Below are 17,459 nucleotides of genomic sequence, written 5' to 3'. Positions count from 1 at the left end.
ACCATTGCTGTTTACTTCAGGGCGCTAACTAGTTGGAGTACTAAGAACGTGCCACAGAGAGGTGAAATGGCGCAGAAAGAAGTTCAACTGGACCGGGAAACCATTTCCTGTCCCATTTGTCTGGATCTACTGAAGGAACCAGTGACTATTCCCTGTGGACACAGCTACTGCATGAACTGTATTAAAACCTGCTGGGATGAACAAGAGGGGAAGACGGTCAACAGCTGCCCTCAGTGTAGGCAGACCTTCATACCAAGACCTGTCCTGGTGAAAAACACCATGTTAGCAGTTTTAGTGGAGGAACTGATGAAGACTGGACTCCAAGCTGCTCTTGCTGATCTCTGCTATGCTGGACCTGAAGATGTGGTCTGTGATGTCTGCGCTGGGAGAAAACTGAAAGCCCTAAAGTCCTGTCTGGTCTGTTGTATCTCTTACTGTGAGAAACACCTTCAGCCTCACTTTGAATCCTCTGCTTTTGAAAAACACAAGCTGGTGGACCCCTGCAAGAAGCTCCAACAGAACATCTGCTCTCTTCATGATGAGGTGATGAAGATGTTCTGCCGTACTGATCACCAGTCTATTTGTCATCTCTGCTCTATGGATGAACATAAAGGCCACGACACAGTCTCAGCTGCAGCAGAAAGGACTGAGAGGCAGAGAGAGCTCGAGGTGAGCCGACAAAACATCCAGAAGAGAATCCAGGACAGAGAGAAAGATGTGATGGAGCTTCAACAGGAGGTGGAGGCTATCAATCTTTCTGCTGATACAGTGGTGGAGGACAGTGAGGGGATCTTCAGCCAGGCGATCTGTCTCATGGAGAAAAGAAGCTCCGATGTGAAGCAGCAGGTCAGATCCCAGCAGGATACTGAAGTGAATAGAATCAAAGAACTTCAGCAGAAGCTGCAGCGAGAGATCACAGAGCTGAAGAGGAAAGACACTGAGCTGAAGAAGCTCTCACACACAGAGGACCACCATTTTCTGCACAACTGCCCTGCACTACCCGAACCCATTGAATCTACAGACTCATCCGGCATCAGAATCTGTCCTCAGAAGTACTTTGAGAATGTAAAAGTGACTGTGTCACAAGTCAGAGATAACCTACAGGACAGTTTAAATGTGAAATGGAAAAACATCTCAGTGACCAATGAGCCCAAAACCAGAGCTGAATTCGTCAGCTATTCATGTCAAACCACAGTTGATGAAAACACAGTACACAGGTTATTGATATTATCTGAGGGGAACAGAAAGGTAACAGCAGTGAGACCACATCAGCCATATTCTCGTCACCCAGACAGATTTATTTTTTGGCCTCAGGTCCTGAGTAGAGAGAGTCTGACTGGCCGTTGTTACTGGGAGGTGGAGTTGGGAGAGGCAGGGGGTAATGTAGCAGTCGCATACAACAACATCAACAGATCAGGGTCGGAGTGTGGATTTGGAAGCTGTGACAATTCATGGGCTTTAAGATATGACAACAACCGTTATTCATTTTGGTACGACAATGTCCAAACTCCAGTTTTAGGTCCGCCATCCTCCAGAGTTGGAGTGTACCTGGATCACAGTGAAGGTATTCTGTCCTTCTACAGCATCTCCACGACACACAAAACCATGACTCTCCTCTACCGAGACCAGACCACATTCACCCAGCCTCTCTATGCTGGACTTGGTGTTAACTTACCTGTTGGAAACACTGGTGAGTTCTGTGAACTTAATTAGAAAGAAGTCCTTCAAAAGGTTCTTCCCTAACGTTCATCAAAGCCGCAAAACTCTGCCTTCAGCATTGATCCCTCTGTTTGCTCAGTCCAGTTGAGATGTGATTGTTAAAAATGTCTAGTTTTACTTTAGTTCTAATTAGTTATTGTGTCAGGGGGTTAACTTAGTTTTTTTATTTACTTTATTTACTGATAACAACAAAAGCTTTTTTTAATGGAGTAAATGGTTTTCCCTCTTATATGGGAAACATGACACTGACATGTTAACAAGGCCAAAAACTGGCTTTTCACACAGTGGTCTGACTCACTGCTCATGTTGTTTTTTTGTTTCCCTGAACAGACTTTTCTCTGCGTGAAAATGTAAACTATTCCCATTGTTTCTCTCTATGGGTTTTTTGTCATTATATTACAATAAAAATATTTTCAAGAACAAATATACTTTCACATCTACTTATTTCTTCCTCTGTAAGTGAATGAGTTTTCATGGGTGGTGCTCCTTTCTGGGATTGTTGAGCCATGGAGGCTATCACATTAACATTTATGTGTTTGACAAACCAAATGTACATGAGCTACCATGAGCTACTATAATGATCACAATCATAATCAATGAGGAGATCATCTGCACGATGACACATAGCAATTATTTTAACAGATATTGTGATTGAGAAATGAATTCTAATTAGCGTGTATTCGATTGCCTTTGAATCAAAAGGTTAATTTTCACTGGACAGGCGATTCAAATCATGATAGTGGGACTTTTTGGGGGCTCTGTACCAAACAAACACGTTTTCTTAAATCTGGAAAGGATTTGTAGGCCAAGGAGTCTATTCAGAACTTTATTATAAAGCTGTTTTGTCCCGATTTGCATATTGTGTTTTTGATAATATTTCCATTAAATGTGCATTCCTATCCTAAATACTACTTTGGCTACAACCTGAGAACCATTGTGAATAGTATTTGTAAAGTGGATGGTCTTCTCTACTATGTTTCCAATGGGACCTGAATGCCGCATCAATATTGACTGATGGATTGACATCGTGTGGCATTTCATATATTTATATATCTCTCAACTGATGTTGTTCTTTTTATGTTAGCAGCAGGTTAACAACTCAAAAGGGAAAACTGATGCCCGACACCAGGGGGTGCCTTCATCCTGCTAACCAGGGATATAGTGGAGGTTAAAGAACCTCAGTTCACGTTTGCAGTTTTGGTGAAGAACATGTTTTTGAGATTGTATTTTATGATAACATTTAAAATAAAAATGTCAGGTCTAGTAAATCACGCATACAGTTTTGATAAATCATGAAGACTTCATCTTTTTCTAGACATAAACTGAAACTTGATGATAACATGATCAAGGCTACATTTGGTGGGCTTGGGTCACTGTGACAAAACATAAAGGATACGTATGAAATAGTACATTGTCCTTATTCATCCAGTCATTCCAGTCACTTAACTGAGAGCCAAATGATATGGAGCATTCCTGTCTGCTGGGATTCAGAGTTGAACAAATAACTAACTGGATTTATTTGTTTAAATTGATTGAACATTAAACCCCTTGTGATTAAAATATACATTCTTTTAAATTTAAAATGGTTTTCAAAAATGCTTAGAAAGGACTTTATCAAGTAATAATGTTGAATTATTACCTTAACATTTCATTAACTTTACAGCAGTGAGTCATTTAACTATTATTTATGTCTTGTATTTGAATCATGGTAATCAATCAAAAACGTTTTAAAGTTAATTACAGGACAACTCAGTAATGCTGAAAATTGGGGAGACATTTCCAAACCCTCTGATCATAAGAGTATCTTTACTTCCCAAAAGCTGAAGTGAACAGTATTTTATAATGAGCTCTATTATAAGTGTTAAACAGTATCGCTCTGTAACTCAGTAACTGCTCCTCTTCCTGGAATGAATCACAACATGATAACTCCTCCCTCTTCTTCCTGCTCTCAAACACAGCGAGCTTCACTCTGTCCATGTATTTCCTTGTTCCCTCCCCTTTAGATCAGCAGTTTGAGGATGGGTGTAACCAACATGTGGTGTAGTGCAAGAGATAAGAGACCCTATTCATTCAGAGATCAAACTAGTTTCATTTCTGTGGAAGTGAGACTCAGACAGTTGTTGTCACTGAGAGGTGAAATGGTGCAGAAAGGAGTTCAGCTGGAGAGGTAAATTATTTCTGTTTGATCTGTCTGGATCTACTGAAGGATCCGGTGACTATTCCCTGTGGACACAGCTACTGCATGAACTGTATTAAAAGCTACTAGGATGAAGACTAGGAGGAGGAAATCCAAAGCTGCCCTCAGTGTAGGCAGACCTTCACACGAGTCCTGTCCTGGTAAAAAGCTCCATTTTAGCAGATTTAGTGGAGCAACTAATAAAATTTTATAACTAGATTCGGGAACAAAGACCACGCCCCAAACTCATCTAATTTCTGTTCAATACATATTTAAGCACACCTTTTCCGTTCACTCCCTCCATGAGTAATTTTCTACATCCCTCCCCCCCAAATACCCTTCTTTATTTTGTTTTCTCTCTCTTATGAACCACTGGGGCTCACGAAGAGATACGAAACCGTTCCCCCACTCAGCGTCTCAACACCCACTCTGTTCCTCCTGACCATCTTGCAGAACTCCTCCCTCCATCCACCTATCCCACCAGCTTTTCTCCCTTTCTATCAACCCTCACCCGTCCTTCCTATACCCCCTCATCCCCCAACCCTCGACCCTTTCCCCCATCCCTCGACCCCTTCCCATCATCCCTTAATCCTTCCATCCCCTCCATCCCAGGGATAAACTACAGGACGTTCTGAGGGAGAAATGGACAAACGTCTCACTGACAGTGACTGAAGTGGATGTTTTACTGCCACAACCAGAGCCCAAGATCAGAGCTGGATTCTTACAATATTCACGTGAAATCACACTGGATCCAAACACAGCAAACACACTGCTGTTATTATCTGAGGGGAACAGAAAAATCACAAGTGAACAACAGTTTAACTGTAATCGCCCAGACAGGTTCACTTCAAGTAGGCAGGTCCTTAGAGAGAGTCTGACTGGACGTTGTTACTGGGAGGTGGAGTGGAGCAGAAGGAATTAATATAGAAGTTGTATACAAGAATATCAGCAGAGATCAGAGCTTTGGCCACAATCTAGAATCTTGGACATTACATTATTACAAACAAAGTTATACTTTTCAGCACAACTTTGTCCAAACTCCAGTCTCAGGTCCTCAGTCCTCCAGAGTTGGAGTGTATCTGGATACACAGTGCAGGTATTCTGTCCTTCTACAGCATCTCTGAAACCATGACTCTCCTCCACAGAGTCCAGACCACATTCACTCAGCCTCTCTATGCTGGACTTGGTCTTGGCTTCTGGTATGGAGAAACTGCTGAGTTAATTGCACTACGACACATTCCTTGTATGCTTCAAAACCTACTTGGCAATAAACAAAATTCTGATTCTGATTCTGATTAATTAAACTAAAATAGTCAATGGTTATTAAATGGGCATTGGGTTAGATTCTGTCATTTAATTTAAACTTGTTTTGTCACATTTTTGTTGCTGAGACCTGATTGACCGTTATTGGTGGTACTTTGACAACTTCTCATTAGTTTTTCTGTTCGTCACTGCTCATGATGATTCTTGTTTACCTGAACTAACATATCTTTCTCTGAATGAAATTGGCAACTTGTCTGTGCCTTAAATCTTTATTGTATTTGTATGCGGTTTCTCTTCTACTGCATGGGTTTTAAAACTGCTTTATTGTAGATATTTTGTTCCACCACTTTTGTTAATTTGTAAAGAAATCCCTTACATTTTGTCCAGATCAAATGTTGTTCCAGTGTACAAACTCTGAGGTATTTTAAAACTATAATTATCACGATCATAATCTATAAGGAGATCATTCATTATTTTCAGAGCTGAGATTCTGCTGAGACAAACTGGTTGCATGTTAATTGATCTGACGTTCACATAACGTATAAACAAACATGAATAAAGAATCTTCTTCTAGTCTTCATTCCAGGGTTTCATACAACGTTGAAGGAGAAAATGTGAAACTAACATCAGAGTATACAATATATATAATGGAAAATTTGGTATGATATTCGGTCCAGTCACAAAACCATGACGTGGATTAATTATTTTTTACATCTGATTACAAGTGTCTCCATGTTATTTCATAAGAATTCAAGAAGTCAGAGAAATTTGAACCTGAGCCTTGAAACTTACACTCCCAATTACAATCTGAGAGCTGATGTGAATAATATTTGTAAAGCGTAAACTCTTCTAATCCATCTTTCCCATATGACCTGAATGCAGCATCATTGTTATATGGTGTGAACACTAAAAGTGAATGTCTTTCTGGTAGTGAACATCACAGCAGGTAAACAAAGAAATGTGAAAACTGATGCTGGACTTTTTTTTTTATTATTATGAAGACAGAGTTAAGTTGAAACTAAAATAGACAGAAGTTATTTAAAGGTCCAATGTGTAACATTAAGGAGGATCTATTAGTGGCAAGACAGTGGATTCAATTCTGTTTTAATTCTTTTTGCACTGCAAATGTTTGAATTCTTTAGGTGGCACTGGTCCTGTGTCTGTTTTAGCCATGGAGTGTAATACTGCTCAGGATTATTTTTATATACTGTCATTTCTCTGCATGAAAATATAAACTTGTATATGTTTGTTGAGTATATGTTTTGATGTATTAGTATGATGTTGTGTCTCTTCTGCTGCAATGGTCTTCATGTAGAAAGCCATAGACTTCTCTATATTGTATCATGTCTGTTCTCAACACTTACATACATTTACGTTTATTTATAGGCAAATGTAATTGTTTTAGATAGTAACATTGATAGAGACCACATCTGTGATCTGTCTGTGAAGTCAAGGTGGCCATCAATCACATTATCAGGATATTTCAAACTGCTGCTAGTTTCTACAGGTGATGGTCGAAGATTAAAATGTATGAGCTGTGTTGTGTGTTGCTGATAAGATAAGTTCTTTGGTTTCAGCTACATTCAGTTCTCCTCACGTCACTGCTGCAGAGTAATTACATGGTTGAAATATGTGCCATCTTTTGCAGAGCCCCACTCACACAAAAGGCCAACCAGCTGTGTATCATCAGCACACTGCAGGAAGTTGTGAGTCTTGGATTTCAGATTCATTGGTTTAAAAAGAACAGTGATAAAACGTCATCTCATGATGCACATCTGTTCAGAGCCCTGACCTCTGGAAACTCACCTTTTACAGACAGTCTAGAATTGCATCATTTAAAATAAATAAATAAAATTAATTGTTGCCTTAATTAGTGATTCTGTGGCTGATGATTCTCACTGAACTCTAATTTTTCTTCTTAAGAAATAATTATAGATTATATACATATAGATTCCTTGTAAACATTTTGTTCTCACCACTTTATACATTTGTACATATAACTTTAATTATATTTACATGTTTTCACTACTTTGCACTGTGGTTGTTGTTATTCACACTGGCGTACAAATGAGGGAGGTTATCATGATCATAATCAACATGGAGATCATTCATTGTTTTCTTTTACATATTAGATTCTGGTCAGAGAAATTGTGTGGATGAAGTGAATCTGTGCATAACATAAAAAAACTATCATTTAACAGAGGTTACTGATGGGACATGGCCAAACTGAAGGCTTGTATAATAAAGAAAGAATTATTACAGTGTCAGTCAGCCTCTGTTCTTTCAACTTCCCTTACTAAAACAGCTTTGTCACAGAGCTAGCTAGCTAGCCAATTAACATGATGACAATTACCCAAAAATAAAACCCAATAAACCCATTGGATTGTACATGTGCTGTAATTGGAATTTTATACAGAGCATAAACAAGTGCAGTGATAGCTGTAGACCTGTTCTGATGATGGAAAACAGAATCTGTCGAAGTTTGAATGAATACATTCTGCATGCTACTAATGTCTGTGTGTCCATTACTTTGATTTTAACAAACTCGTTGGCAGGGAGTAATAAGTAAAGTAATAATATTCCCTTTGAAAAGAGTAATAAAGTAATGTTTCCATTATTATGAATAGAATCAAATCAATGGATTTTTCAGTCACACAACAAAACACATTCTACTTTAAACTGATTATAAACTGACAATTACAATTTTTATATTATATTAAATTATACCATAATGACTTTTTTGTATCTCAAGCGTTCACTGCTTTAACTCCCTGCTAGGTATCACCTGCGAACGTCAGTCATAATTCTTCAGGTCTCTCCTTTGTGTTTCAGATCTGTCAGGGCATGCTGCAGTCATGTCGTGGTACGGCACATCACCCGACACAAATGTAATGAAAATGACTTGATTATTGCCATATCAGGCTTGTGTTCAGGAAGGGACTCTTATGAGACCAATTGTTTATTCTTCAATTATTTTTATTTTGTTTAATAATTATTTTTTTTGCCTTTAATGGATATTGATAGCTAAAGAGAGAGAGGAAAGAGCGAGGAAAGAAAGAGAGAGGTCTGAATTGAACTCTCACTTTATAGCTGCAAGGCCATAGTGTTAAATGCTGAGGCACCTGTGTGGCCCTATGACACCTGATGTGAATTATAAAATTATTTAAAGAGACTCAACAATTCCCACCTTGAGCAAGCACTTGGCGACAGCGGCAAGGAAAAACTCCCTTTTAAGAGGCAGAAACCTCGGACAGACCCCGGCTCTAGGTGGGTGGCCGTCTGCCTCGACCAGTTGGGTCTTACTGTTTTTTTGGGCAAGATCATCAGATGTAAGGTTTTACCACCACCAAAGCCTCTCAGAGTAAACCCGTTGCCACTTCAGTTACTAAGCGTGTGTCGTACCCACTAAATATTACTCTTTTTGTCCAAAGCAGGCAATGTGGGGGTCAACCAGGATCCATGATAACCAAACAAGAAAGCACAGAAACTTTGGTTCCTCTGTGCAACCAATCGACATCTGAGGATAGTAGCACAGAGCGATTTTTTTTCATTAAGGTTTAAAATGTGGGCGAACCGAAGCCTCTCGGAGTAAACCCTATGTCACTTCAGTTACTACGCGTGTATTTTTGTGTATGTTTGTCCTAATGCTTTGAAACCGCCAAAGATTACTCTTTGTGTCCAAAGCATATTTCGTTTTTTTTTCATTAAGGTTTAAAATGTGGGCGAACCGAAGCCTCTCGGAGTAAACCCTATGTCACTTCAGTTACTGCGCGTGTATTTTTGTGTATGTTTGTCCTAATGCTTTGAAACCGCCAAAGATTACTCTTTGTATCCAAAGCATACTTAGTTTTTTTTTCATTAAGGTTTAAAATGTGGGCGAACCGAAGCCTCTCGGAGTAAACCCTATGTCACTTCAGTTACTGCGCGTGTATTTTTGTGTATGTTTGTCCTAACGCCTTGAAACCGCCAAAGATTACTCTTTGCGTCCAAAGCAGGCGGTGAATGGCTTGCCCACGGTCTTTAAGAGACGTGAGAAGAATGCGTTCACGCCAGTCTTCTTCTCTGGCATCACCAGATGTTTTTTCAGTGTCTCAGTTATGTATCTGTAAATAGATACATCCCGAGACAGCAGGCACATCTGTAAGATCCCTTTGTCACCTGTCTCCTTGCACAACTCCTTGCGCACCGCCTTTGCCACCCTTTTGATATGGTGGCCGCTTGGCTTGACAGCAATGTCAGATCCTGCGATCTGTTCCCAAAGCAACTTCCCCAGTGTCCCGCTGATTGTTTCAATATCTTTGCAAGTCAGACTAACATTCAGATGTATCTGACTTTTCATGACTTTTTGAAACAGTGCAATGGCCATAACCTTGCAGCTCATTTCATCCCACTGATGGGGTGCTGGTGTTGTGGTCTCACCTAGAGCTTCACCAGCCTCATCTCTGATGGGGGACACCACGGACTGAACAGGGATGGGAGGTGGTTCTACTGCAACCCAAGTGTCCCCAGACTTCTCTCGGATTGGGGACACCACGGACAGAACGGGGGTGGAAGGTGGTTCTGCTTCAACCACCAAACTGTCACCAGCTTCGTCTCTGATAAGTGACTCAAAGGACTGAACGGGGTTGGCAAGTGGTTCAGCTTCAACCACCAAAGTGTCCCTAGCTGCATCTCCAATTGCCGACTTGACGGACTGTATGGGGGGTGGAATGTGGTTCTGGTTCAACCACCAACGTGTCACTAGCCTCAACACTTACAGCGATCTCCAGAGCAGTAGAAGCTGATCTTGACACAGGTGTCACACAGCCACTTTCTATGACTGAGGGGACCTCTGTGAGTGATTGCTGGCTGACTACTCCCCTGATTTCCTTCACAGCCAGACTTGCATGGTCCCCCTTTTTCTTGTGGAGCTTTAGCTGCCGGTTGACCCAGTTGCATATCTGCCTCATAAAGGTGTCAACTTCTCCTTGTATTTCAAACCTGAAGTCCGGAGAGGGGTCCTGCTTCAGATGCTGTGAGACAATATCACCAAGCTCAATGGCGGCCATGTTGTGTTGTCCACTAGATATTACCTCTGCGATTCTCTCGTAGGGGCACTCGTCGTCAGTGCCCTTATTTATGTCCTCTTCATTTAATGAGATGATGGTCTTCACCACCAGATCAGCCTCCTCCATTAGCTGGCTCAGAGACCTCTTTTGTTCTGAGACGCAATTGTATTTACGCCTCAGTTTTGTCACAAAACCTAGTAGTGACCCCATAGCAAATCTTACCGCAAAAAAGCCCTTAAGTTTATCTCCCAGTGATTTCCAACAGGATATCTTTACAGATTCGGCCACTGATTTCGGCAGTGAACCATCTGATTCGATTTGAAGGTCTTCAATTATTTCTTTGACTATCGCAATAGCCATCTCGTTTGTGTCCTCGGAGGAGCCGGACTCAAACACTCGGCACTCTTCATCGGAAATCTTAACGTTATAACTAATCGGGGTAATGCTTTTTGCCTGTTCCTGCAGGATATTCTTCACAGCTTCTGTTGTTTCGATGATGAAGCTCGTTATCGGCAGCATGTCCGTCTCATCCACAAAGGGAACTACGGGGGTCTGCCATGACTCCCCGGTTCCAATTGGCGTGGTGCCCTCCTCACCAGTGCAGTTTTTCAACATTCTCGCTACATGTCGGACCATGGTCTTCAGTCTGAGCGTGAATGAGCATGAGACGGGGAGGACTTTTCCATTTATTGCTGCCTCCAAAACTTCCAGAGGCATTGGCGAGCTCATTTACTCTCTCGGTGACCTCAGTAACCACAGCGCTGGTTACCTTCTCCACGCTTCGGCTGATGTTGCCGACCCCGGTTGCCTCCTTAAAGGCTAGGAAAACTGCGTCACCCAAAAAACTACGAACGTCTTCTTCAGATATGCTGCCCTGTGATCTGGCAGACCCAGAAGAGCTTTTTGAAGATTTGGAAGTGTGTCTCCCCTCAACTTTGCTCCGTTGAAATGCCTCATGAATTTGTATGCATAAAATATTTACAATATCCACACACAATTCAGTAATTACATCCTCTGATGTGAAGTCTAGAGACCTGCCTTGCAGCTTCGACAACTGTATGGTTTTCAGCTTCTCCAGGCTCTGTTGGATAAGTCCGCGAAGACTGTCTATTGTGGCTTGATCCATCTTGTCTGTTAATATCGTTGGATCCGAAGTCCTGAAGAATCTGTGTTTGTGTCCTTGTGAAAGTTTCCTGAAGAATGTGAACTGAACCAGGTTAATTGGGATCCTATATCCATAGTTTCAGACAGAACGTTCACCTTTGTATCAAAGCAACATTCTATTGGCTTTGATCTTTGAATGACATCACAACGGTCCGATGACATCACAGCAAAAGACTAAAGGAATTTGAAAAAAAACACTACATTGAGACATTGAAACAATTTAAAAATAAACACGTAAACTTGGCCATTGATTGTTTGATTTTGTCTCATAATATATATATATATATATATACATATATATATATATATATATAGAGAGAGAGAGAGAGAGAGAGAGAGAGAGAGAGAGAGCGAGAGAATGCCAAAAAGTCAAATTACTGCAGCAAAATATGTCTCCTCATGCCACAAACTGAGGACGACCAGTGGAAACTCAGATAAATGTATAAAATAATTGATTGTTTTAGTTGTAGTTGTTTTTGTTGTTGTTGTTGTTTAATACACACATACACACACACACACACATTTTAATTTTAATATATTTTAATATAATATATATTATATTTAATAATTTGTTATTACTGTTATTTTGACAACAGACTACTTGTTTTAACTGTAGTCTGTTACTTTACTACTGTTACTGAGATTGATTGATTGTGACTGTGATTGTGATTGAGTCAATCATAGTTACAGTATTACCAACAGTATAGATTATTGATTATTATTAATTTATTGTAAATATTGTTTTCCTTTATTGTTATTATTATTATTTTTAATTCCAAATGCTTGCTTTGGCAGTATGTACAGTGGTACGTCATGCCAATAAAGCCATTTGAATTGAAATTGAAATTGAGAGACACCATGTCTGTGTTGCGTTATTGAAAATATAGTTTGACGACATCTCATGATGCACATCTGTTCAGAGCCCTGACCTCTGGAAACTCACCTTTTACAGACAGTCTAGAATTGCATAATTTAAATTAATTAAATTAAATAACTTTTGCCTTAATTAGTGATTCTATGGCTTATGATTCTCGCTGAAAATTTTTCTTCGTAAGATTTTTATAGATTATATACATATAGATATATAGATTCCTTGTAAATATTTTGTTCTCACCACTTTATACATTTGTAAATAAATCTTTAATTATATTTACATGTTTTCACTACTTTGCACTGTGGTTGTTGTTTTTCAAACTGCCGTACAAATCAGGGAGGTTATCATGATCATAATCGACATCATTCATTATTTTCTTTTACATATTAGATTCTGGTCAGAGATGTTACTGATGGGACATTAACAAACTGAAGACTTTATATAATAATAAATAAAGAATTATTACAGTGTCAGTCAGCCTCTGTTCTGCAGCTTTGTCACAGAGAAATGGGCTTTGAGTTTTCACTTATGTTTCACTTTTTACTTTTAAAAAAACAAGATTTTGAAAACAATGGAGTCAAGTTTGGGTGTGAAGAAGTTGTGTTGACTGCTGACACAAATAAACAACAGATATTGTGTTATAGACTCATTTTATTTACTGTTATGTTGATTTTCGTGAAGGTGTCCTGTTGGTTGTGTATTTGTGTTTAGCAATGTCACCTCACATGTTCAGTGTCATTTTAAGTTTCCTCCGTTGTTACACAACCAGTGAGTGACTCAGCTTTTACAAGTTAAATATTAACAACAAACTAATGGAAAATGTGCAGCCTAGTCCTAAAGTGGTTGAACTTCCTACTAATTGAACTTCCTACTAATTTAATTTCCTATTAATTTAACTTCCTACTAATTTAACTTCCTACTAATTTAATTTCCTATTCATTTAATTTCCTACTAATTGAACCTCCTACTAATTTAATTTCCTATTCATTTAATTTCCTACTAATTGAACTTCCTACTGGGGGCTGAAATCCCCCTCAGTGGTGTTGTGGTCTTGTCTTGTCTTCTCCTTCTGTGTCTCCTGTGGTCTCTCTCTCAGCTTCCATTTCTTTGGCTTTCTGCTAACCATAACCTGCTTACTCCCTCTCATATCCTCATGTTTCCTTTGACATTTCACTCTCTGATCTGTCTCACCCTCTGTAGTCCCTGCCTGTCTCTCTCTCTGTAACGCCTCACTGTTCTCTTCTGTCATAATGTGCTAAAAGTAATTTAGTAACATTATACACACCTTCTTCATGTCGTTATCTTTGTGTTTGACTTTACATCAGTTTGGATTTTATTTATAAAGATGTGTCTGAAGGAGTAAAACTGTATTATTGCACTATACTAGGTGTGTCTGCTGTTACATTGAGCTGATAGTTTCCACTGTGAGTACCAAAGAACATGATCTCTGTGGTAATTCCATTGTTTTCACTGGAACAGGTTCAGTTGGTGTTGAACAGCACAGCCACATAATGCTAACTCTATCCTATTGACACATCAAATCATGGTTGTTGTTACCGTTCTGCCCCCATCCAGACCTCCATTGTCTTTAACCCCATAAAGCACTCAGGCATTAGCATGCTAATGGCTCAGTGTTACTGGCAATAGCTGCACCTTTTGTATTCACACCTTTAACCGACCAGACCCGGTTCCCCCAGATCGCCTCCCCTCCCCGTGCATGTAATGTGTATATTCAGCTCCAACAGTTTGCTGTTGTTCTACAGCTGGCATCATGTTTAATCTCTAATTTCTCCATGAAAAACCTCCCAGTACAGTCTACAGTAAGTTATGGGGGATGGTTTAAAAAGTAACATACTGGATTTATTTGTTTAAAATGGCATCTAACATTAAAACACACATTTTGTTCACATTAAAAAAACACATTTTACATTATTTGGATTTTACATATTCTGCAATGATGCATTTGTGTATGCACTGATTGTTTAAGTAAAATGTATATTATTGAATTATTATAACCAATAAAAGGTCTGATTAAGCTGAATTACAGGACAACTCAGTAAAAGCTGATCTGAAGAAGAGTTTACCTCCTAAAAACTGAATTTATCGAGCTCTACTGTAAACAAGTGTTAAACACACAGTATCTTCTTCAGACTCCTCTTCCTGGAATGAATCAGAGCTCGATAACCCAGATAAAGCCTGTAATTGACTGTGTGGTCTGTAATGATGTTAGAATCTGTGGGGAGTTTAAAAAGATTTTATAAGTAACATTCATGAGGACGGACTAAAAACATTTAATAGTTTAAAAGTGTTAAAATATATCACATGTAAGAAAGAGACTTCTGAAATGTTATTTAGTTGTTTTTCTACTGTTTATCTGGTTCTAGTGTTCAGTTTCTAATAGATCTAATAGTGTTAATCTGTGATCCACACAGTGGTCTGACTCTGATAGGCTGAGCTCGAGTCTCCACCCACCAACCTGGAGGGAATCCTTTAAATCCGCTCTCTTCTCCTCACACTGAAGTTACTCTGCTGCACACTTCAACAGAAGAGGAGGTTACTCAGGGACGAAGCATCACCTCATCACTCTCAGGGTTATTTCTCTGGATTTTAAGGTGAGTTGTGGATCTTAAACTGTGTTGTTGTAACATTCTGAGTGAATTACAGTCAGATAGTGTCGAGAGAGGCAAAGTGTGTGTCTGTTGGTAAACTACAACTAAATGTCTGCAATCAAAACCTTGAATAAAAGTATCCAGGTACTGAATGTACTTATATGTGTATGTTGCATGTTACTGCTGTAGCTGTTTATAGTTTAAAACTACTTTCTACATGCCACGGTTGGCCCAGTTTAGCTGTAAATATACAGTGTAAGTTGTATTATTTATTCTTTTATCCTGTTAGTCTAGCTCTGAAGCCCTTATGGTCTTGGTAAAGTGTTTGTTGTTAATAATGAACATTTGTCAATAACTTATGTTTCCCCTTTCCCTCTCCTCTAGATCTGCAGTTTGAAGATGTGTTCAACCATCATGTGATGAATTGACTGACCGATCTCATTAACTGCAGAAACCATTGCTGTTTACTTCAGGGCGCTAACTAGTTGGAGTACTAAGAACGTGCCACGGAGAGGTGAAATGGCGCAGAAAGAAGTTCAACTGGACCGGGAAACCATTTCCTGTCCCATTTGTCTGGATCTACTGAAGGAACCAGTGACTATTCCCTGTGGGCACAGCTACTGCATGAACTGTATTAAAACCTGCTGGGATGAACAAGAGGGGAAGACGGTCAACAGCTGCCCTCAGTGTAGGCAGACCTTCATACCGAGACCTGTCCTGGTGAAAAACACCATGTTAGCAGTTTTAGTGGAGGAACTGATGAAGACTGGACTCCAAGCTGCTCTTGCTGATCTCTGCTATGCTGGACCTGAAGATGTATCCTGTGATGTCTGCGCTGGGAGAAAACTGAAAGCCCTAAAGTCCTGTCTGGTCTGTTGTATCTCTTACTGTGAGAAACACCTTCAGCCTCACTTTGAATCCCCTGCTTTTGAAAAACACAAGCTGGTGGACCCCTGCAAGAAGCTCCAACAGAACATCTGCTCTCTTCATGATGAGGTGATGAAGATGTTCTGCCGTACTGATCACCAGTCTATTTGTCATCTCTGCTCTATGGATGAACATAAAGGCCACGACACAGTCTCAGCTGCAGCAGAAAGGACTGAGAGGCAGAGAGAGCTCGAGGTGAGTCGACAAAACATCCAGAAGAGAATCCAGGACAGAGAGAAAGATGTGATGGAGCTTCAACAGGAGGTGGAGGCTATCAATCTTTCTGCTGATACAGTGGTGGAGGACAGTGAGGGGATCTTCAGCCAGGCGATCTGTCTCATGGAGAAAAGAAGCTCCGATGTGAAGCAGCAGGTCAGATCCCAGCAGGATACTGAAGTGAATAGAATCAAAGAACTTCAGCAGAAGCTGCAGCGAGAGATCACAGAGCTGAAGAGGAAAGACACTGAGCTGAAGAAGCTCTCACACACAGAGGACCACCATTTTCTGCACAACTGCCCTGCACTACCCGAACCCATTGAATCTACAGACTCATCCGGCATCAGAATCTGTCCTCAGAAGTACTTTGAGAATGTAAAAGTGACTGTGTCACAAGTCAGAGATAACCTACAGGACAGTTTAAATGTGAAATGGAAAAACATCTCAGTGACCAATGAGCCCAAAACCAGAGCTGAATTCGTCAGCTATTCATGTCAAACCACAGTTGATGAAAACACAGTACACAGGTTATTGATATTATCTGAGGGGAACAGAAAGGTAACAGCAGTGAGACCACATCAGCCATATTCTCGTCACCCAGACAGATTTATTTTTTGGCCTCAGGTCCTGAGTAGAGAGAGTCTGACTGGCCGTTGTTACTGGGAGGTGGAGTTGGGAGAGGCAGGGGGTAATGTAGCAGTCGCATACAACAACATCAACAGATCAGGGTCGGAGTGTGGATTTGGAAGCTGTGACAATTCATGGGCTTTAAGATATGACAACAACCGTTATTCATTTTGGTACGACAATGTCCAAACTCCAGTTTTAGGTCCGCCATCCTCCAGAGTTGGAGTGTACCTGGATCACAGTGAAGGTATTCTGTCCTTCTACAGCATCTCCACGACACACAAAACCATGACTCTCCTCTACCGAGACCAGACCACATTCACCCAGCCTCTCTATGCTGGACTTGGTGTTAACTTACCTGTTGGAAACACTGGTGAGTTCTGTGAACTTAATTAGAAAGAAGTCCTTCAAAAGGTTCTTCCCTAACGTTGATCAAAGCCACAAAACTCTGTTCATTAAAATTACTGCCTTCAGCATTGATCCCTCTGTTTGCTCAGGTCATTTGAGATGTGATTGTTAAAAATGTCTAGTTTTACTTTAGTTCTAATTAGTTATTGTGTCAGGGGGTTAACTTAGTTTTTTTATTTACTTTATTTACGGATAACAACAAAAGCTTCTTTTAATGGAGTAAATGGTTTTCCCTCTGGGAAACATGACAGTGACATGTTAACAAGGCCAAAAACTGGCTTTTCACACAGTAGTCTGACTCACTGCTCATGTTGTTTTTTTGTTTCCCTGGACAGACTTTTCTCTGCGTGAAAATGTAAACTATTCCCATTGTTTCTCTGTATGGGTTTTTTTGTCATTATATTACAATAAAAATATTTTCAAGAACA

At 40.0% G+C, this 17,459-nt stretch overlaps 1 protein-coding gene and 3 long non-coding RNA genes across 5 annotated transcripts in view; 1 reads left to right on the top strand and 3 right to left on the bottom strand.

Annotated features, from left to right (window-relative positions):
• Nucleotides 1-17,459, bottom strand: part of LOC127358718 (uncharacterized) — a 73,962-nt gene that overhangs the window by 33,910 nt on the left and 22,593 nt on the right. The window lies entirely within an intron of this gene.
• Nucleotides 1-17,459, bottom strand: part of LOC127358619 (uncharacterized) — a 67,896-nt gene that overhangs the window by 32,427 nt on the left and 18,010 nt on the right. The gene's annotated exons all lie outside the window — the stretch shown is intronic.
• The window catches only part of LOC127356517 (tripartite motif-containing protein 16-like protein), a 53,200-nt gene that overhangs the window by 32,520 nt on the left and 3,221 nt on the right, over nt 1-17,459 (top strand). Inside the window, exon 3 of one of the 2 annotated variants that reach the window (XM_051388341.1) lies at nt 4,992-5,209. The exons of the other annotated variant lie outside the window; for it this stretch is intronic. Coding sequence (XP_051244301.1) covers nt 4,992-5,194 — 203 coding nt within the window. The 3' untranslated portion in view covers nt 5,195-5,209. Of the gene's footprint in view, nt 1-4,991; nt 5,210-17,459 lie in introns of those variants that run through there. 2 annotated transcript variants of the gene reach the window in all.
• On the bottom strand, nt 357-15,914 carry LOC127358789 (uncharacterized). The gene is made up of 2 exons (XR_007882545.1): nt 15,754-15,914; nt 357-447 (listed from the first exon to the last, which is right to left on the bottom strand). It is a non-coding gene; the product is annotated as an uncharacterized LOC127358789 (long non-coding RNA).

The sequence above is a fragment of the Dicentrarchus labrax genome, unplaced genomic scaffold (assembly GCF_905237075.1).
Source record: "Dicentrarchus labrax unplaced genomic scaffold, dlabrax2021, whole genome shotgun sequence".
NCBI classification, from domain to species: Eukaryota; Metazoa; Chordata; class Actinopteri; family Moronidae; genus Dicentrarchus; species Dicentrarchus labrax.
Note: the sequence above shows the minus strand (reverse complement) of the source record. Positions and strands in the feature narration are given on the sequence as shown.